General features: G+C 45.2%; 1 protein-coding gene across 4 annotated transcripts; it reads right to left on the reverse strand.

Annotated features, from left to right (window-relative positions):
* Positions 1-30: 30 nt before the first annotated feature.
* On the reverse strand, positions 31-20,835 carry LOC306649606 (NXPE family member 3-like). Of its 4 annotated transcripts, XM_079120690.1 has the most exons (9): positions 20,699-20,835; positions 19,310-19,439; positions 18,216-18,321; positions 16,484-16,558; positions 11,941-12,055; positions 8,278-9,002; positions 3,455-3,528; positions 3,150-3,362; positions 31-851 (listed from the first exon to the last, which is right to left on the reverse strand). In XM_079120690.1, exons 5-9 carry the CDS (start codon positions 12,034-12,036, stop codon positions 319-321), a joined length of 1,641 nt encoding a protein of 546 aa, XP_078976816.1. In that variant the 5' UTR covers positions 12,037-12,055; positions 16,484-16,558; positions 18,216-18,321; positions 19,310-19,439; positions 20,699-20,835; the 3' UTR covers positions 31-318. The 4 variants fall into 4 exon arrangements, with proteins under 4 accessions (XP_078976816.1, XP_078976814.1, XP_078976813.1 ...); XM_079120688.1 differs by lacking the exon at positions 16,484-16,558; XM_079120687.1 differs by lacking the exons at positions 16,484-16,558; positions 19,310-19,439 and having other exon boundaries at positions 20,699-20,828.
* Positions 20,836-21,300: the final 465 nt, after the last annotated feature.

Consider the following 21,300-nt stretch of genomic DNA (forward strand, 5'->3'; position numbering starts at 1 on the left):
AGTAACTGCTAGAAAAGGGGGAAAAAAAAAAAAAAAAGGCTAGAGATGTAGCTCAGTGGTAAAATGCCCCTGGGTTCAATTTCTGGTACCAAATAAATAAACAAAAATAAAAAATAATCACTCTTGTTCTTAGTGGAGGAGGGGTTGGCATGGGGCAAGAATAGAATCTGCTGAATCATTTAAGAAGCTGTCACATATTGCCATAAGAGAAGTTGATGGCATCTGCCCTTATTCCAGAAGTTTTATTATGGCTATGTTTTTCTTTACAACTCTGGCCCAGGTCCTTTGTCAACCTAGGCCCACAACTCTCAGACGCTCTCAGGTGGGACAGATGAAGGAGAGTAGTAAGTCCACTTCATTGCGCACAATAAGCTGATTTGGGTGGATGTTGTCAGGCAGGGCCAGGCTGGAGGTCATTTCCCAAGCGTCCACAAAGGCCACATGGAGGCCAGCAAAGGCAGCTCGCAGGAGCCGGTTCACCTGCAGGGTGAACCAGTCGCTGCCATACACAGACTTATAGCCAGTGTTGGCCAGTTTGATGACCACAAGAGTGCTGGGTTCCCGGTTCAGCAGGGCCATCACAGCTGCCCGAATCCCTGCCAGTCGTCTTGCAAAGACGGATGGAGGGAAGGTGGTGAAATGGGCTCCCAGGCCCAGCACCACTACAGTGTGGGGGCCCCCAGCCAGGCCCGCCAGCTCCCTGGCCACGGAGTGCAGGGAGGCCACTGGTGTGCGTAAGGAGCGCAGGGGCCAGCTGTGGGCTCGCCAGTGCAGCACTATGCCCCGAGAGGTCTCCACGGCCATCAGGGGCCCCACCTGATATAGGGCATGTAGGTCCACTGGTTTCAGGGCTGTTGGGAGGATGAAAGAGTAGGAATCAGAGGTTAATATAGGGCTGTACTTCCTCACTTAAAAAATGTATAGGATCTAACATCTGTTAGCACACAGGTATTCTATGACTACCTGGTTTTGCTCTCTGTTTTATGATATTGCCAGTAACCTCCTGGTTCCCAAATCTGAAAGATTCTCAGTCCTCAGCCTCTCCAGCTTCCTATAGCATTCTGTTGCATTGATTTTCCTGCAGAAGGCTTCTCCTTTCTTAGTGGTGTTTTGCAGTCTCTTCCCTGAGCTCTCCAACTTGAATTTGCCCATTAGGTTTCTTCATACACCACTGGAAGAAGATTTGCCTCAAGGTAGAGACATGGGTTGTCCAATGTATGTCCTTGCACCATGGTGGCTAGCCCAGGATGCCAGTGGCTGAGATCCAATCTGTCTACTCATATGCTAGACGACACCTGCACCAAGAGAATCTGTCTTTGCATGAAATCCCTGCATGCTTGTCCTGCCATGTGCTCCAGGTCTGTATGAGTCCCAAGAGGTGCCTTTTTCTGATTCACAGAAAAGCACCATGTCAGCCAGCCAACACTCTGGTTTTGCCAACCTTCTCTCCTGAGCGTCCACTCATTCAGAAACCCATCTTTTGCTTGGGGCACTAGTCCAGTCTCTGCCAAGAGTAAATTTTCCCACAGTGTCCCTATACAAGGTCACCTGACATTGACTCAATTTTTAATTAGCTGAGACTTGGGATCCCCTTCCTCCCAGAGGGAGAAGCTACACCCAGGATAATCCTCCTGGGAGGCTAGAGGCTTCCGTTTTTTGAGATGGAAGCAGACAACATCCTACAGGCCTCAGTTTCCAGATGAGGTAGCTGGTATTTTCAGACAACTCCTGTAAACAGACAGATGCTCACCTCTAGACTGTTTTACACCAAGAAGCCCCCTATAAGACTGTTCGCAGTGGGACACTGTGGCCCACACCTCAGGAGGCTGAGATAGGAGGATTGTGAGTTCAAAGCCAGCCTCAGCAACTTAATGAGGCCCTTAGTGGGGTGGAAGAGAAATGTTTCCCCTCCCTGAGAACACAGACTGACCCTGTGAGCCCCACATATCTCTCTTTGTGGGATGACAGGAGGTCAGGTGGGGAGAGGGTTGGGTGCCTGTGTTCTTTTTTTTTTTTTTTTTTTTTTTTTGGTATCAGGGATTGAAACCAAGGGGCACTTAACCACTGAGCCACACCCCCTAACCCTTTTTTTATGTTTTATTTTGAAACAGGGCTTCACTAAGTTGCTCAGGGCCTCGCTAAATTGCTGAGCCTGGTTTTGAACTCCTGATGCTCTTGCTTCAGTCACCCGAGCTACTGGGATTACAGGCATGAACCACCGTGCCTGGTCCTATGTCTTTCTTTCCTTTCTCATCTTTGCTTTCATGTTACCTCTTTTAATAATAAGGTCTATTGCCTAACGCATTATATTGTGGAATTTGCTCTAAATTCTGGCGTTTAAAGGAAATAAAGTCAGATGGGACTCACCTTCCTGGACATTCCCATCTCTTTTGACTTTTATCCCCAAAGTAATAAATACCACAACTCTTATCTACAGGTCTGAGTTCATTTCAACTCAAATCCCACATCTTCAAACACCTTATCCATATGTTCTGTTGGAAGCCCCTTCCCATCTCTTAAACCCAGTATGAAGGAGCACAAAATAGATACACCACCTTGTCCCACTCCTATGCCCTTGCCCCTCTTCCAGGCACCCCAGTGAATTCTGTTCTGAATCCATTCAGTAGTTATCCAAAGTCACCCAGTCATCTATTCATTCTAGAACATTCTATTTCTTTAACAATTTAATCTCACCTTGTGTTGCCTCTACTATTGTCCTATAACTGGACTTTGGTTTTTTTCTTTTTCCAATCCAATTTGTCCAACAAATGAAAACTCTCCTAAAAAACATCTGATGTCTCCTGAATGTCTCAGGATTAACCCCCAAATACTGATGACTCTAGGTTTTTTTTTTCCCGCCTTTAAATTCCAACTCTGGCCCTCCAGTTTCCCCCAGCAGATCCTTAGTTCCAGCCATGGTTATCTACACACCTGAATTATGAGCACCCTAATCATCTACTTCATGGTTAAGGTGCATAATTTGCATACCCTCTTTCCCAACCCTTCCTCTGCCCGAAATGCAGGTATCCTGTCCTTTCACATCACTCTCCTGAAATCTAGGCATTTTGGCCCCATTGACATGATGGATGTTTTCTGCCTTCTGGTGGCCCCGAACCTCCTCTTGTTCTCTCCCTCGCTCCCCTACTCACAGGGCACTGTGTCACGCAGATATTCCCACCACTGCCGAAGCGTGGAATCCCCCATCATGTGGATAATGTGGCCAGCCAGGCAGCCCAGGATGCTGTCAGCAGTGGGGAAGTGTCTGTTGGAGCAGGCCAGTGAGTGCCACACATCTTGGTGGTAGAAGCCAGAGGGCTTTGGAGCTGGGATTGCAGGGTAGCATGGTCGTGCAGGGGACAGAACTGTAAGTAGAACAATAAGTGGGTATAGAAGCAGCTAGGGCCATAGGCATGGACTGAAGGCTGCCCTATCTGCAAGCCCCAGTGACACTTACCCAGATTCCTGTTTGTATCCAGGGCCACATAAATTCGACCAATACCCTGAGGGAGGAGCTTGTCTGTCAGATTCCTGAAGAGAAATCATTTATCAAGAAGGAAGCCCTTAATGGAAACATATGAGAGCAAGGAATCAAAATAGGGGTTCGCAGAGGGAAGGAGGTTCTAATAGGTAAAGGCTCCTGTTCCAGTGTCCAGGATCCTGGAAGACAGTGAGTGTTTTCGAGGAGTTGGAAACCGGTGTTCAAGGATCCAGATTCTTTGAATTTCCCTGCCTCAGGGATTTTGTCAGTGCAGAAAATAGAATTGTTTTAAAACGTGCCCAGGATTTGGGTTTATCTAGGTATGGTAAAGTCAACAGATCGGGAGCCATTTCCCACTGAAAATAGTTTGTGGCACACAGTTCCCATGAGGAGGCAGCATGGCATGCCATACAGGGTCACAGGGGAAAGTGCCAGGGACAAGCCAGGGACAGGAGGCAGAAGGAGCAGAAAGAACATGGGTAATGGGCTTTACTGCAAACTTTGGAAAAATGGACAAGACAGGGTGAGGATTTAAAATAGGCTAGTTTGAATAAGTTCAATGGGCTCTGGACTATGAGAGGTGGTTTTTATTTGTCAGGTACCTAGCCATGGGGTAACTGGAGGCAGAAGATGGTGCCCAGAGCCTGACAAAAAGAGATAGTAAATGGGGTGGACTCGGGATGGTTGGGTCTGCTTATCAAAGGCTCACTCAAAGGCAGGTTGTTTGCCATCTCTAGGAGTTAGCTAACCCTGGGAAAGGCAGTCCCTCCCAGGTCTGCAAGGTCACAAAACATCAAAGCATCAGAAAATTAAAAAATACATTTCCTACCAGAAGATGCTTGAAGCCTTTCTTTTCTTTGTTTCTTTTTCTGGGGATTGAACGTAGGGGTGCTTTACCACCGAGTTACATTTGTGGCAATCTTTATTTTATCTTTTAAAATTTTGAGATAAGGTCTTGCTAAATTGCCCAGGCTGGCCTTCTACTTGAGATCCTCCCACTTCAACGTCCCAATCACTGGAATTACAGTCAGGTGCACTCAGACCCTTTGTAAGACATTTTAATGCTTCTCTTGGTCTCACTACACCCACCCCAGCTGGATTCTCCCACCTGTCTACCTCATTCTTCTGGTTGCTTCTGTGTAAGCTACATCCCCAACCCTTTTTAAAAGTTTTATTTTGAACCAGGCACAGTAATGCACATCTGTAATCCTAGTGACTCAGGAGACTGAAGTAGGAGGATCACAAGTTTGAGCCCAGCTTGGGCAATTTAGCAATTGCCCTGTTTCAACATTTAAAAAAATAAATAAAAGGGATGAGGAGGTAACTCAATGATAGTACAAACCCTGGTTCCTATCCCCAGCACCATCAAAAATGAAAAGAAAAAAAAAATTGATACAGGATCTTTCTGAGTTGCTGCCCAGGCTGGGCTCAAATTTGCAATTCTCCTGCCTCAGCTTCATAAGTAGCTGAGATTACAGGTATGTACCATCATGTTCCTCTTGTGAGTTCGCTTTTTATGCACATTCCACATTCTGTCTCTCAGGAAATCCAGTGGTCTCTGCCTCAGGATATATCCAGAAATGAACTCCTTTAAACACCTCTACTACTACAACTTGAGTTCAAAGCACCTCAAATTTCTTCCCTGATTACTGAGAAATATCCTTCCTTTCAGTCTCCCCACTTCTGCCTTCTAATCTCACTCCTAATCTTTCATCCTCTATATTTAAAGTTCTTATATTACACATCTCCTTCTATATAATTTGCTTATTCTTATGTTTATTGTTTACCATGGCTTCCTTCTTTCATAAGGAAGTTTAAGAGAGCAGGATCTTAGGCTGGGGGTGTAGCTCAGTGGCAGAGGCTTGCATAGCATGCACAAGATCCAGGGATCTGATGCCCAGTACCAAAAAAGGAAAAGAGAGCAAGAGGGAGCAGTGTCTTTGTTCACTGCTCTATTCCCAGTGCCTAAGCAGGACTGTGCATTCCATATGCTTTTGATGCATGAGAAGGAATAGACAATCGCCAAGTTTGTGTCCTAGGAAAGGGAGAGAATTTGCTTTCCGGGGAGGGGTCAAGAATTTAGCCCTGTAATTTGAAAAGTTGCACAAGCATGGCCTGCCATGAGAATTCAAGACCCTAGTGTCCCATAGAGCTCCAGGGCAAGACACAAATTGATCTCAGGGACTCTGAACCCCGTGGCAGGGGTGCCTGTTTACCCAGAGCTACCCAAGACCACACAGGCTTGGAGAGCGGTTGCTCTGGGGGGACTCCTGTTGAAAGAGGACTAAGGAAGGATTCCTGATCATCAAGGTGGGTTGCTCTACAGGGCCATATACAAGAGGAACCCTTCCTGTCTGCCCAGCTGCACAAATCTTCAGAATGGGAGTAAAGATGAAGAAAACACCTGAACTTGGAATTGCAAATTCATGTCCACTACACATTCGATTATCTTTTTAATGCCTGTTTTCTATCAGCGGACTGTTAGGCTGCTACAGGATGTCCTCCGCCCTCTTCTAGCTTGTGAACCTCCAGCACCTTGGACAGCGTCTGGCGCGGCATAGGGAGGGATTCAACAGCAGCAGAAGCTAAGACATCCGCCCGTGGCGTCCCAGTTCTAAGCGCTTTACTTGCGCTGACTTTTTTTCCTCATCACAACTCTGCCATGTGGTTACTATTATTATACCTTTTTTCAAACAAGGGGGGGGGGGACGAAATGCCGAGAGGTTAGGTAACTTTTAAGTAATAGGAGATGACGTCACTAGTAATTGGCACAGAGTAATCGGTGGAGCAGGTATTCAAACCCAAGCAATCTCACTCCAGAGATGCTGGGCTATACCTCCACACGACATGCTAAGGTGTCTCCTGCATTGAATCATAGATTTATTTTCTAACAACTAATGCCAAAAGGACACATGGTTCTCCTTTTTTTTTTTTTTTTTAATATTTTGTTGGTTGTCAATGGAGTTTTATTTTATTTGTTTACATGCGATGCTGAGAATTGACCCCAGTTCCTCACACACGAGGCAAGCACTCTACCACTGAGCCACAAACCTAGCCCTGTGGTTCCTCTTTCCTAAGGGTACATAAAACTGGTCAGGGAAGATCAGGGTTTCTGTGCTAACTTCTCAGGCTGGGGACCGAATGCTATTGTGAATTCCACAAGGAGCCTCAAGATGAGCATCTGGGGACAAGAAGTGTCCCCAGCTCAGCTCTCTTGGGTGCTTCGGCCATTTAGCTCCTTCAACTACTCATAGCTGCCAGGGTTACCTTTTATGCTGCTTGGAGCTGGGCATGGAGCCATGGTCATCTCAACTGCCAGCCCCCTCACCTGCTGCTTCTCTAGGCAACCCCTCTCCACCCCTCATCTAGGCAATGCCATCTATCTTTGCTCTGCCTGCACTCAGACATCTTCTGGGGACCTGTTTTTGCCTCCTTCTCATTTGCTTTCGGGAACCCTCTCTTCTGGAGACCAGCTCCCCTGCTCTCCCATCTTAGAAAATGCTTCCCTCATCCCAGGGATCTCAGTTCTTAAGGACAGTAGAGCTCACTAAGAGTCAGTATGTTCTTCCTGTTTCTTCTCTGTCACTCCAATGTTTTGTTGTTGTTCTTGTTATTTTAAACTGGGAATTGAAGCCAGGACATTTTGCCACTGAGCTACATCCCTGGCCCTTTTTATTTTTTATTTTGAGACAGAGTCTTGCTAAGTTGCTGAGGCTGGCCTTGAACTTGCAATCCTCCTGTCTCAGCCTCCTGAGTCACTGGGATTAGAGGTGTGCACCATGGCACCTGACACTGTCATTCCCATTCTTTGCCCCAGAAGGCCAGCTACCCTGACACTGTGGACACTTCTCAGCCTTCATCTTGCTTGGCTTCCAGCCTACAGTGCTTGTTTCTTTTTAACTTGGCAGGGTCACTCCTCAACCCCCTACTCCCTGGCCGCCTATGTGCTGCTGCTTTTGAAATCAACGTCTCTCCCTGCAGAAGAGCTGAAAGGACTGCGGCTCTTTTCTTTTTCTCCATGTTCATAAGTCTCCTTCAAGTTGCAGCTAAATGATCACCTGTCCTGACCATCGTAGGCTGGGTAGAGTGCCCTTTCTGTGTCCTCAGGCCACTCAGGTCACATGACAGTGAAGCTCTCATTGCACCTCATAAAAAGTCACATGCATCACTGAAAACATAGACAGCAGGGATGCTGACTATGATCTACCAGTAGTCAGTCTTCAGTGTAAGTCCCTGTGTATAGAGAGTGCTCAGGAAATGGGTTTCATAGATGTGAAGAGATGAATGGCAAGGCTAAGAGCCAAGGCAGAATAATCACAGGGGCCAGGAAGCAGGAATTGGGCAGGGACCCTGATGATATGGGGTCCCTTCCCTTCCTTCTTCTTATACCTGAGAAATGAATATTCAAGAATCCAAGAGGAAAGATCTGATAAGCTAATTAATGTGTTGTTTCTCATGCCTAAAAACTTCTGCCACTCAAATCATTGCCACACTATGAAGTGATGTCTATGCATCTGTAGCATCACATCTCTCCAAACATCAGACTTCCCACTTTTAGGGCACAGGAAAAGAAAGGTGGAGGAGTGCAGTGGATCTGAGCGGTGCTGCTCACGAGTATCAGGATTTGGAATGAGAGTATGTGCTGGATCCTGAGCAACAGATCCTGTGGAAGAGAGGACTCTGTGCTTTGTAAAGACCCACTTTTGTGTCTTTGTGACCTGTGTGGCCCTCTATTTTGTAAACTTAAGCCTGCTGGGCTTTCAAGGATAAGTAACAATACAGATTCGGGGTTTTCTTACCAAGCCAGCAGGGCCTCTTCATGGGATGTGGTCACATTCCAGTAATGTCCAGCTGAATGTCCCACCAGCATGCTGCAGGCCAGGGTGGGGGGCTGGGCACAGAACCAGAGTTCACCTGAATCTTCATCCTTGTAGTAACAGAAGGAGTCTTCCTCCCTAGTCAACAAGGGAGTCACATTGCAAGACACATTTTCTTCATCTCCCTTGGGTCCCCGGAAATAGCCTATGAAATCAACTGTGGCCCAATGTTCTCTCCAGATTCTCCGCAGAACCCCAACGGCCTCGCTGGAATGGATCAGCCGCACTTGCACCTGGGCCCTCCCAGCCCAGAGCAGAGGGAAGGACAGCAGGTATGTGCCATTCTCCAGATCCTGGACATCCCCCGGGACGCCTGCTTTCAATCCTGGACCCAGCAATCGTGCCTGAAACAAATCCCCACCATGGGTCTTGGGCCTGCCCCGTTGGTCCCTGGCCACAAGGACAACCTCCAGGTAGCTTCCCAGGGCATAGGTGGCCTGAGCAGGATGCCTCAGGTGGTAGGTGGAGGTCTTGGGGCTGGTGGAGGCCAAAAGGTCGCCCCCATCTCCTGGGGTCAGAGGCCAATAGAGAAGGTGGGTCAGGTTGGTGAATGTCTGGGAGAGAGAAGTAGAGGGTGTGTATACAGAATGGGGCCTTGGAGGCCAAGGGTCAGTGTTGCCAGACCAGAAAATCCTGAAGTACAAGACCTGTGAGTAGAGAAAGAGGCACTTGTCAGTGGGTGCGTTCCTCAGTTTCCTCCTGGGAGGGAGATTCCAACTCCCCTGCCTGGGTGCCTGGTAGGTATCAGGCAGGGCAACTGTCTGCCTTACACTGCTTCTGACCCACAGTTTGGAATCTAAGCAGCCACCACACACAACTGCAGACACTGGCTCATGCTGAAAACCATGTTTCAGTGGGTTTGGGTAAATCTCACAGAGAATAAACAACTCCTGGTCCTCGTTAGTTTTTACACCACTATCTGCACACACTCCTGCCAGACCCCATTCTCCAGCTCTTCCCTCCCCTTAGAAGTCCTTCTCTCTGTACTCCAAAACCAGGAGGAACCCGCCTTTCCATTCCATGGCCACCCTTGTCTCATCCTAGATTTAGAAGGAGAATTGAGAGGGACAAGGACAGGGAGAGGGAGAGAGAGAGGGAGAGGGAAAGAATGCAGAATGTACAAAGATGAAAAGAAGAGCGAGCAGGACTTGCAGGACTTTCTTTCCTATAAAACCACAGAAGAAAACCTAGGGAGAAACTTCATGACATGGGATTAGGCAGTGATTTCCTGGGTATGATACCAAAGGCACAGGTAAATGAAGGAAAAAAAGAACACAAATGGGACTTTATGAAAATTAAGAAATTAGTCAACAGAGTGAAAAGGCAATATACAGGACAGAAGTAAATGTTTACAAATCACATATCTAAAGAGATTGATATTCAGAATATATAAATTATCCCTGACATTGAACAAGAAAAAGCAACCTGATTAAAAAATGGGCAAAGGACTTGAATAGATATTTCTCCAAGGAAAATATACTAGTGGGTGGCACTTGCCTGTAATTTGTGGAACTAGGGAGGCTGAGGCAGGAGAATAGCAAGTTCAAGACCAACCTGGGAAAATTATGGAGACTCTGTCTCAAAAGTAAAAACTTTTAAAGGACTGGGGATGTGGCTCAGTGGTAGGGTGCTCCCCTAGCATGCGCAAGGTCCTGGGTACCATCCCCAGTACCACATGTACACAAGAGTACTCAAGTATGCAAAAAAGATACCTAACATCCCAAGTCATTAGAAAAGTATAAGTCAAAATCACAATAAAATGCCACCTTATACCCACTAGGATGGCTACCACTAAAAAAGGCAACAACAGAAAAAATGATGTACAGAAATTAGAATATTTGTACAATGTTGGTAGAAATGTAAAATCGCACGGCTATTGTGGGAAACACTTTGGAAGTTCCTCAAAAACTTAAAAATAGAAATTACCATTTAATGAAGCAGTTCCACTTCTCAATATTTGATTACAAAGATTGAAAGTGGAATCTCAAAAGATACAGAGCCAGACCAGGTACAGTGGGGCTCATTTGTAATCCCAGCAGCTCAGGAGGCTGAGGCATGAGGATCTCAAGTTCAAGGCCAGCCTCAGCAACTTAGGGAGGCCATAAGCAACCTAGCAAGACCCAGTCTATAAATAAAAAATTTTAAAAGGGGCTGAGGATGTGGTTCAGTGGTTAAGCACTCCTGGGTTCAATACCCATCAACGGCAACAAAACAAAAAGATGTGTACTCCCATATTCTTAAGAGCATTGTTCACAATAAACTGAACTATGGAAGTAGCCTAATAATCTATTAACAGATGAACAAGTGAGCAAAATGTCGTATATTCCCATACAGTGGAATATTATTCAGCCCTCAAAGGACAGAAATTCTGACACATGCCACAACATGGTTGATTGAGAAGATGATGCAAAGTGAAATAAGCCAGTCCTCCCAACCCCAAATAAGTGGTGTATGACTCCCCCTCCATGAGGCAATTATAGTAGTCCAAATCAGAGGCATAAAGTAGAATCGTGGTTCCCAGAGCTAATGGGAGGAGGGAATGAGTCATTGTCAACAGGTACCAAATTTCAGTTTTGTAGGATGGATAGAGTTATGGGGATAGAAGGTGCTAATGATCACACAACATTTTGGATATATTTAATATCACTGAAATGTACACTTGAATGTACATCATTTGTATTTTACCACAATAAAATTATAAATAAATAAGGGGAAAAACAGAAAGAAAAGATTTTGAGTTTCACCATAACTAGTAGTCACAGCAGTATTGTTAACTTACCTAAACATTGAGAATATTTTGGGGGGCAGGTACTGGGGATGGAACCTGGGGAAGCTTTATCACTAAGCTACATACCCAGCCCTTTTTATTTCTGAGACAGGATCTCACTAAGTTGCTGAGGCTGGCCTCCCACTTAAGATCCTCCTACCTTGGCCTCCGAAGTCACTGGGATTATAGGCATTCACCGCTATGCCTGGCAACATGGACACATTTGAACTAACACTCAGAAAAAGATGCTGTGAAAGCAACTCAGGTCATAGCCGATCATTATTTAGGTCAATATACTGTTTTCTTCTTTGTCAAAACATGCATTTGCATCCTTGCATTCTCCTTTGCTTTGTTACTCTGTGTTTTCTTTGTAAAGCCCTTTTTGAAGAATTACAACTTTCCCCAGCAGAACCAGGGAGAAAGGAAACTTCTACATATGCACCAAGGTGGGGAGGGGACACTGGGTGTCCTAGAGACAAGGTATGGGTGATAGCACCTTTCTCAGTTTTAAGAACTGGAAAGGAGTCATTTGAACTGGAACAGAAATGCAAAAAGCTGGAGAAAGAGAGAGCATGCGCAGCTTAGATTTCTATCTTCTCAAGCGAACTCTCTTGGGCTGGTTTGGGGCTCCTTATCTCCTATCCCTACCTGATACAGCTTGCTATTCCCTTTCTAAGAGCTGGTCCAGCCACAACGCTTCTGCTTCTGGATCAGAAGCGGGAAGATGGAGCATTTCTCTCAGCCTCCTTCTCCCTGATGAAAGTAACCAGCTCAAGCTCTGTAAGTGGATAGAGATAAGTGGAAGGAGGAATACTCACCCAAAATGCAAAGGCCAGCACCACAACCAAAATCTTGTGCCACTTGAAATGTCTGAGGTATGTGTCTGTGGAAACCTGGAGTCCTTTATTAGACATCGGGAATGTGATCAGGGCCCTAGGTAGAGAATTTTTTTTAAATCCAAGAACCAATAAGAAATTATCCACAGAGAAATTATATACCAATAATGGCAATTTCTGGAATGTCTGCATACATGATTAAAGAATTTGAAACAAGACTCAGCAGCACGACTCATGCTTTGACCAGCCAAAGAACATCCAGCTCCTGCTGCACCTCTTAGAGACCCTGAAAACTGATCCTGCAGTTTTCTGAGCCCCCAAGGATTTGCTGTGTCTCGAACTCTGGCCTCTAACATCATCAGCCTTCCCAAGCAGGCAGGCTCTCTTTCAGCAAGAAGTAGAGTTGGTTCAAAAATGTAGCACTTCTGTTCTTCCAGCCGACATCAGGCAGCAAGGCCTTGAAGTGAGGGGTGCGGGAGGGCAAGCTGAGTCAGGAGGCACGAGGTTCCCCTCCTAGTTCTATCCCCAAGGACTGTGCAGTTAGGAAGGCTTCTGGAACGCTCGATGCCCCATTGGTCCCTCAACGGCTTGCTTCCAGACTCCCTTCTATTAGGTCCAAAGCTTACCATCTGTGCAGCCCTTTTTTAAATCCTTACCTCTGTTTTATAAAATGTTTTGCTTTCCTGCCATAGAGAGGTGCTCACAGAGGAAACAAAAGTTAGCAGCTAGCTCCCCGTTCCTCTCACCCCCTGTTAACCCATGTAACTGACATATCTCCTCATTCGACCGAATAATCCACCACAAGGCTTCGCACGGGCAGCTCATGCAAGCTTACGCAAGCAGCCCTATAAAATACCCCAGAGTTGCATTCTCCCTGCCCTCTCTCACCTTTTCTGAGTGAAGGCCTTTGTCAGACAAATAAAGCTTCTTAACTGTGGATCTCTCTGCCTGGTTTCTGTGCTGCTTGTGTGTGTGTGTTTCACTTTCCTTTCACCTTCTTCCTGCCTTCTAGTTCCTGCTTTCTGCCAAGCCCTCTACATTTGTGTGAGCCATCAAGTTATTTTCCCCCAAGCCACCAGCGAGACCTCATCTCCCAACTTGTTGCTCCTTTGTGATGACATGTTATTGAGACAGTGGCAAAGGACATGTGGTCAGCATGATGCAGCCACCAGGTACCCCCCAACACACACCAAAGAGACACCCCCGCCATAATTGTAAAACATCAGCTTCTCTCCTAGTGAACAAGATCTTTACAAAGAATGTCAGTGAGATTTCTGCAGAGAGCTCATTGCAGTGTGAGGCTTCCCTTTGCTGTGAGGCCAGGTTTCTCTTTCTCGTAAAAGCTAGGTCTGCAATCAGGCTTGTTGCTGTCCAAGTCACTATTTCTGTTTTCTTGGTAAAAACTTGGGAAATCTCTGTCTGACCTAAAATATGGGACAAAGAGTAACTGTTATGTATCCACCCACTGTCACATAACCACCCCACTGAGTATAAATCTAAAGGAATTTCCAGATCCAGGGTCCAGAGATTTTTAGGCATGAGGCCCTCTGGACTGCTACAACTTAAATAAAGCTGCTTCCTGAAAATTCCTCCAGGGTCCAGCCTCATCTGCCCCACATCAAGCGTAGATAGTGGATGATGGGGTCAGAAAGATTGGGGCCAATTCAAAGAAAAGGAAATGGAATGCTTACACCTCAGACCTCTTCCTCCCTCTCAACTGGTCACCAACACTACCAGGGAGTTGCTCCCCACAACACAAGGAGCCTCTCATGAGGAACCCCGGGGTGGCTCCCTTCAAGCCTTTTGTAGGCAAGACAGGAAGAAGGGGTGGGGACCTGAGATCTATAAAGGGGCAAGACACACCCGCCTCCCAGGGATACCAGCTCTGGGTCCCCTTCTCTCTGAAGTCTATTTCTGCTCTGTCCCTCAAATCAAACTTGTTTTCTATGTTTAATCTTCAACACCAGGGGAACGAGAACCCAGTCCTGATTTCCAAAACCTGTGTCATTATGTTAGTGACATCATGTGAACATGAGAAGCAGGTTAGCACACAGTGAGGCAGGACAGCAGAGTTAGACTTGCCTACAGATGCCAGCCAGCACCGAATGCCTACAGGTGGATGAAAACTTAGGCCTGGACGGAGTACTTCAGCCAGTGGGAGCCAGGAGTGTGTCAATTGGCATTGATTTGAAAACATGGCCATTAATTTGAAAATCCATTATGAAGGGGCTGTGTTTCCTGGGTCTGAAACTAAAAGGGAATGGAAGAAAAGGATTCTGGACGGTTTGAACTAGAAAACATTTTTAAAAAAATCTTTTTTTAGTTGTAGATGGACACAATACCTATTTTATTTATTTATTTTTAATGTGGTATTGAGGATCGAACACAGTGCCTCACACATGCTAGGTAAGTGCTCTACCACTGAGCTACAACCCCAGCCCCTAGAAAACACTTTTGTACAGAGGACAAACCAGCTCCCAGGTGACAGATAATCATGACTAGCTTAAAGACACAAGAAGCAGAATATGGGCCTGATACAAAGACACAGAACTGTAGTTTCAGGTGCTTTAGAGGCTGAGGATCGCTTGAGTCCAGGATATGGAGGCCAACTTGGTCAAAACAGCAAGACCTCATATCAAGCAAAAAAGAAAAGAAGCAAGCAAGAAAGAAAAATCGGGCATGGTGGTGCACACCTCTATAATCCCAGTGACCCAGAAGTCTAAGGCAGGAGAATTAAAAGTTCCTGGCCAGCTTAGACAACTTAGTGAGACCCTATCTCAAAATAAGAATAAAAATTGCCAGGAATGTAGTTCAGTGGTAAAATGCTCCTTGGTTCAATCACCAGAATCAAAAAATAAAAAATAAAAAAGTGTAATCCGTTGGGCTAGACATGTAGTTTTGTGATAGGGTATACATTTAAATTAATTTGGAAATTTAGATAAAATGAACAAATCCTCAAAAAAGTCTTATCAAAATGAACATAAGGGCTAAGGTTGTGGCTCAGTGGTAGAGTGCTTGCCTAGCATGTGTGAGGCACTGGGTTCAATCCTTAGCATCGCATAGAAATAAATAAAATAAAGATCCATTGGCAACTAAAAAAATTTTTTAAATGAACACAAGAAGGAAGATAAACCCAAATAATGCTATATTTTTCAACTAAATTGAATGCATAATTTAAAACACTCTGCCAAAGACAATACTAGGCACAGATTGTTTCCCCAGCAAATCTTCCAAACACTTAACAAACACTTTACATGGAATCCTAAAATTCTGCTCCAGAAAACAAAAAAGAAGGAACATTCCCAACTCATTTGAAAAACCTCATCTTAATTCCAAATCCCATAAAGGATATTACAATAAAGGAAGATTACAGGCCTACCTCTCACACAGACACAGTGGCAAAATTACTAAAATTAGTGAATAATTTTGAGTGTGAGAAACCAGATGGGCTGGGGTTGGAGCTCAGTGGTAGAGCGCTTGCCTGGCATGTGTGAGGCACTGGGTTCAATTCTCAGCACCACATATAAATAAATAATTTAATTAAAGTCCATTGATAACTAAAAAAAAAAATATATATATATATATATATATATATATATATATATATATATATATATATATATAAAGAAACCAGATATTTGAAATGTATCAAAGCAGTGGTGTTAGAAGTCCAGGAGAGGAGACTTTTGACTTTTGGTTTCAGCTGTCACATATAAAGAGCTTGGAAATCACCACGCCCATCCTCACAATAAGAAAAAGACTGGTTAAACTGAAAATCAACAGGTTCCTCAGAGAATTGAATGCAAATCACCACTGTCATTCCCCCACACCAAGGAGACAGGCAGTTCTAGAGAAAGGCAGTATAACAAGGTCCACCTCATGCTTCAAACATAACCCTCTCTGCTCTGCCACTGTGGCTCATTTGAAAACTGACAAGGTTTTTTCCCCCTTTCTTCTCTCCTTCGCCCCCTCCCTAACCATGATGGAAGCAATATTAACCTTCTTCCCATCCTAGGCCGAAATCCTCCAGCTCTCACACCACTGGAATGGAGGAAGGAGTCCAGGCCTCAGCACTGGCACCAGAGGATCTGAGAAATGGCTTTCTCTCAAGGCTACAAGAGAACATTTGACCCCTGACGGGGCACAGTTGGAGCACAGCTTTCAAATCACCTCTTTAAAAGCCTCGGTTCCCCCTGACAGAATCACAGCCTCTGGGACAGGAGTCCCCTGTGTTTCTCCTTTGCTAGCGGAGCAACAGAATTTCCTTTTCCTTTTTCTCAAAATATTATCTTCATTATTGGATTGGCATCAGGGACAAGGAATGAGCTTTTGGTATCACATTTGGTGACTCATATGGGACCCAAGAACACCGCCCCCCCGCCCACCATGCACACTCTGGCCTTCTGCATCCATGCTGAGGATGCGAGGTGGTTGGTGAGCTTGTTGAGAGGGTGAATTTGCCTTGGGTTGAATCAAGGAGCTGTTCCCATAAGCACAGGGAGGGCTCCAGGGACTGTCCCAGTACCTGCTGAGGCTCCTTTTGCTTCAGGGAACTCCCTCTTTCTCTCCCTGAACAGTATGGGTTGCTCCACCAATTGGTCTACGTCAAGAAAAAGAAAACTGAATACAGTAAAGTTGCAACCCCTCAGCCATCTGGTAAGCTTCCCTAGTGTGCACGCAGAGACCCTTGATTCCACACATCTGGTCCCTCTCTGTGGGGACATCAGTGGAATCATTAGTGTAGGGGTCATGGTTAAGTGGTAGTAGGAAACCTAGGGCATCCCCCCCCCACACACACACCTACTGTCTGTTTTAAAGGTTTCCTTCTGTCAGCCATGATTTTGGGGACCCCTCTGCTCATCCCTTTTTGTGTTTTTGTTTGCATCTCTTACTGGCCCTTAGAGGCAATGGCAACACTGTGTTGCTCCTACTGATAGTCCCTTGAAAAAGGTCTTAGCTGAAAGGACCACATATAGACATAAACCTGTCTAAGAAAGAGATGATGTTTGACTCTAACAAAATCCAGTCATTGAATGGTGTTCTGAATTATTTTACAATCATGCCGTTGGAGTTGGTGTGTCAGAGGTTAGGTAAATGGAAGAAGTGCCGTACGTGCGGGCATTTATGCAGTTTCATGATCAAGAGTCTGAACAGTCAGAAACTAGGTGGACGGTACAAAAAGAGGCTCTGCCTCTGATATGCAAGGAGAGCAGGACACCAGAGGAAGTTTAAAAAGACTGAAATCCTTCAACACAGTGCTGACAGGCCTGGCAGGGTTTCTCAGCCCAACCCCAGGCAGCCACAGATCATTCCACAATGGGTCAGGTACACCATCCCTGAGCTAGGGGGAAAGTCCTAGAAAAGCTGCCTGGATGTAGAGAAATGGGCAAAGAGGACTTGGTCTGTGTCCTGCCTCCCAGTCCCTTTTGCTTATGAGAAAAGGGGACCTGCTGGCCACAGAGGACATAGCAGTGGGTGTTGACACTGCTAGATTGTGAGCTGGGGACAGGAATGGTCTCCCCTTTTAAGATCTGACAGAACATCTCATGTGGCCAGGGGACAACCACCACTGGGATGGACATTGGGAGATGTGCCATGACCAGTGGCCTATTTGTTAAAACAACCTGACTACACAGCAAAAGGATGCTCTCACCCTACCCCACCTTTGGGCAGTAACTGCCATGTGTGATTTACTACAAGAGGTTGAGAAGTTCCCTTGAGGACAACCCATTAATGTGTTTGTTCTCACCAAGTCTTGGTCCTACTACAACAGAGGGGTAGCTACCAGCTGACCCCAAGGTCAGCCTTAAAACAGTGTCCACCTCAAATCCAGCAACACTGTGGCCATGAGATGATAATGGGACAATACGACATAACTGCCTAGGTATTTTAGAGACCATCTACTCTAGCAGGTTGGACTTGTCTGATCAGTCCATGACAGAGCTGAACTGGGACCTCTTCACAGATGGGGAGTAGCTTCGTGGCAGTGGACCTGCAGATAGCTGGATAAGCCGTGGTCACAGAACGACAGGCATTAGAAGCTGGGGCTTTGCCACCAGGAACATCAGCCCAGAAAGCTGTTAATTGCACTGACAAGTGTTCTCAGATTATCAAAAGAAGTGACCCAACAAGTGAGCTGGTTCATTGGATATCCAACAGAAGTTACACATGTCCTGGGATCCCAATCTGGAAGGAAAATAGAAAAGATAAATCACACCTTAAAAAAGACAGCAGTTAAATTATGCCAAGAAACTTACCTGCAATGGGTTAAGGTGTTGCTAACTGCTCTCCTCAGTAAGGTCATTCCCAGAAGCATGCTTAAATTGAGCCCAGAAAGTAACAGTAGAGACCCTTCCTGGTATCCTGGGGAAGGAGAGGGGCAAAATGTGGCTATAGCAAAAGAAACTAGATTAATACAGTATGCAGGACAATCAGTCAAACATTAATTGCTATATGTGTGTGTGCTTCTTCCACGGCCCCATCAAGCTTGGAATCTCTCCATCTCTTCCGGTAAAAAGTCCAAAAGAAGCTGGGCACAGTGGTGCATGCCTGTAATCCCAGTGGCTCAGGAGGCTGAGGCAGAAGGATCTCGAGCTCAAAGCCAGACTGAGCAACTTCATGAGGCCCTAAACAATTCCATGAAATCGACTCTAAATAAAATATGAAAAAGGGGCTAAGGATGTGGCTCAGTGGTTAAGCGCCCCTGGGTTTAATCCCCAGCACCAAGAAGAAGAAAAAAAAAGTTTAAAAGAAAAACTGACAATAACAGGAAGTAAAGCTCTTCCATTCCAGGACCCCCTTCATTGCCCAGTTTCAGCAGGAAGCAGCTTGGAGATGACATCATCCATTTTTCCATAGTAATGGAAAATAGAAATTGACAGTGGGAAATATAATGGGTTCATTTCATGGTTTGAAGATAACCCTCACTACTCTGCCTATGCAGAACTATTAAAACTGGTTTTGTTTGTTTGTTTGGTTGGTTTTTCCCCTTTCTCTTTTCCTTCTCCTTGTCCCCAACCATGGTAGAAGCAATATTAACCTCCTTCTTGTCATAGGCCAAGTTCATACACCACAGGAACGAAGGAGGCCAGGCTTCAGGATTGGCTATCTCCCAAGGTTACAAGTGAATTATGACTCCTGACAGGGCACAGCTGGCGCATAGCCTTTGAATCACCTCTTTAAAAGCCCTCTGTTCCCCTTACAGAATCATAGTCTCTGGGATAGGAGTCCCCTGAGTTTCTCCTTCGCTAATATAGTAATAGAACTTCTTTTTCCTTTTTCTCAAAATCTTGTCCTCATTATTGGACTGGCATCAGGGACAAGAACAGAACTTTTAGTATCAACAGCTTACCTGCAGCAAAAGTTGCTGGAGCCAGAACCAGTCAAACATTTAGTTACTGGGCCAGGGAAGAGGTACATTCCTTCCTGCTCCACTGAGATGTAATCAAATTGGCAGGAAAATAGGTTTTAATTAAAGCCAGCTTTGAAGGAAGAAGACAGTTTTGTTTGTTTGTTTCAAATTTCCATCTTCGGAAAACTCAAGGTCCAGGGAAGATTTTTATAAGAGAAGAGGCAACAGAGCCAGACAATAGGCAGGAAATACATACATGTAGACTTAATGTGATACCTGAAGGATAAGTCAGTGACACCTGGTAGCAGGGACGGGGTAGTTTTTATTCTCAGCATGAGGAAATTCAGAAGTTAAAAAAAATTAGGAACTTTTATTATCAGTATAAGTAAGTTTCCCTTCTTTTCACAGAACTTCCTTCAGTTTCAGATGGAATCTGTTTCAGATGGCAATTGGCAAATTACCAAAGGGTGAGCAGGGACTGGTTAAAACTCTTCAGGGCCCAGTTTCCAGGGAGCTCCTAAACCTTTTGGAGTTTTACTTCCAGAAATGCTACCAAGTTCTTATACCCGGTAGAAAACCCTTCAGCTTTGGGCAGGAGGAGAGGAAAAATAACCTTTTAAAAATAGAGCATTCTGGGGCTGGAGCTGTGACTCAGGGGTAGAGCACTTGCCTAGCATTTGTGAGACACTGGGTTTGATTCTCAGCATATAAACAAACAAACAAACAAATAAATAAATAAAGGCATTGTGTCCATCTGCAACTAATTTTTTTTTTTTTAATTTAGCATTCTTTGCTCAATAACAAATGCTTGTCCATAATATAGTCTATTTTAGCAGAGCTTTATCTAACTGGAGAAAGTATGATTAGACATTTTGAGTCCTCTGTTATTTTTGTGTGATGTGTAAGAAAAAAGGCTGAAAGTCACAGCGTAGGGACTCAAGCCCACTTAAAAAAAAAAAAAATCATCAGATTACCAACTTCTTTCTCTCCTCCCACACTTTAACACCATATCCACAGGACCACTGTATACTAAACAACAGATTTGGCTGTAAGAGAACTGGTTTTCCGTATAACAGAAATCAATAATTGGACTTTAAAATTCAAAACAGTAGTATTGGAGCCCAAACTGAGGACAGGCAGTTAGTGTAGAAGAGGGAATGGGTTTGGTCAAATGGAGAAAATGGAGGCCATCTGAGTCTGGGAAGTTGGAGACGGCCCCTGGGAGAATGGAACCTCAATGTCTCCGGAGCCCTTTGATCACCAAGTTTACCAGCCTATACTACCCCTTCCAAAAGGCCGCAGGCAGGGAATTGCTAATTAATGCCCTCTGGGCTGTCACCTGCCTGGATCACTCCATTTGGCCCTTCCCCCTGCCCATCTGCTTCTCACCTTTTTGTCTTCTCCCCGGCATCTGCTGGGCCTAGTCACTAGGCAGGAAGGAGAGAGATGAGGGGGAAGAAAGCAGGAGGACAAGGGAAACTTTAGTCTGTAAAGGGGCAGGTGGCTCTCACTTCTTGGGAGAGCAGAATCCCAGCCATAGCCTGCTTCATGTGCTTGCCTCTGCATGCTTCTCTGGTGTTCTACTTCAACATTTGAGGAAGCAGAACTCGACACCAATAACCAGCAGTATCGGTATTTATGTTAGCACCAAAAAAAGGAAGGAATACTTAGAGATGAGTCCTTGTGTGTTTGGTACTGGGGAGGGGCATTCTATCACTGAGCTACACCCCCGGCTGTTTTTATTTTTTATTTTGAGACGGGGTCTTGCTAAATTGCTGAGGCTGGCCTCAAACTTGGGATCCTCCTACCTCAATCTCTGAGTGTCTGGGATTACAGGCATAAGGTACCATGCATGGCCTTAGGTATAAAGCTAACAAAATAGGCACAGAGTTCATATGAAGCAAATGCCAAATCTCTGATGAAAAAAATCAAAGACCTAAATAAATCGAAAGATATTCTGTGTTAGTAGGTAGCATCACCTAACATTGTTA

Source organism: Sciurus vulgaris (genome assembly GCF_902686455.1).
Source record: "Sciurus vulgaris genome assembly, chromosome: 18".
NCBI lineage: Eukaryota > Metazoa > Chordata > Mammalia > Rodentia > Sciuridae > Sciurus > Sciurus vulgaris.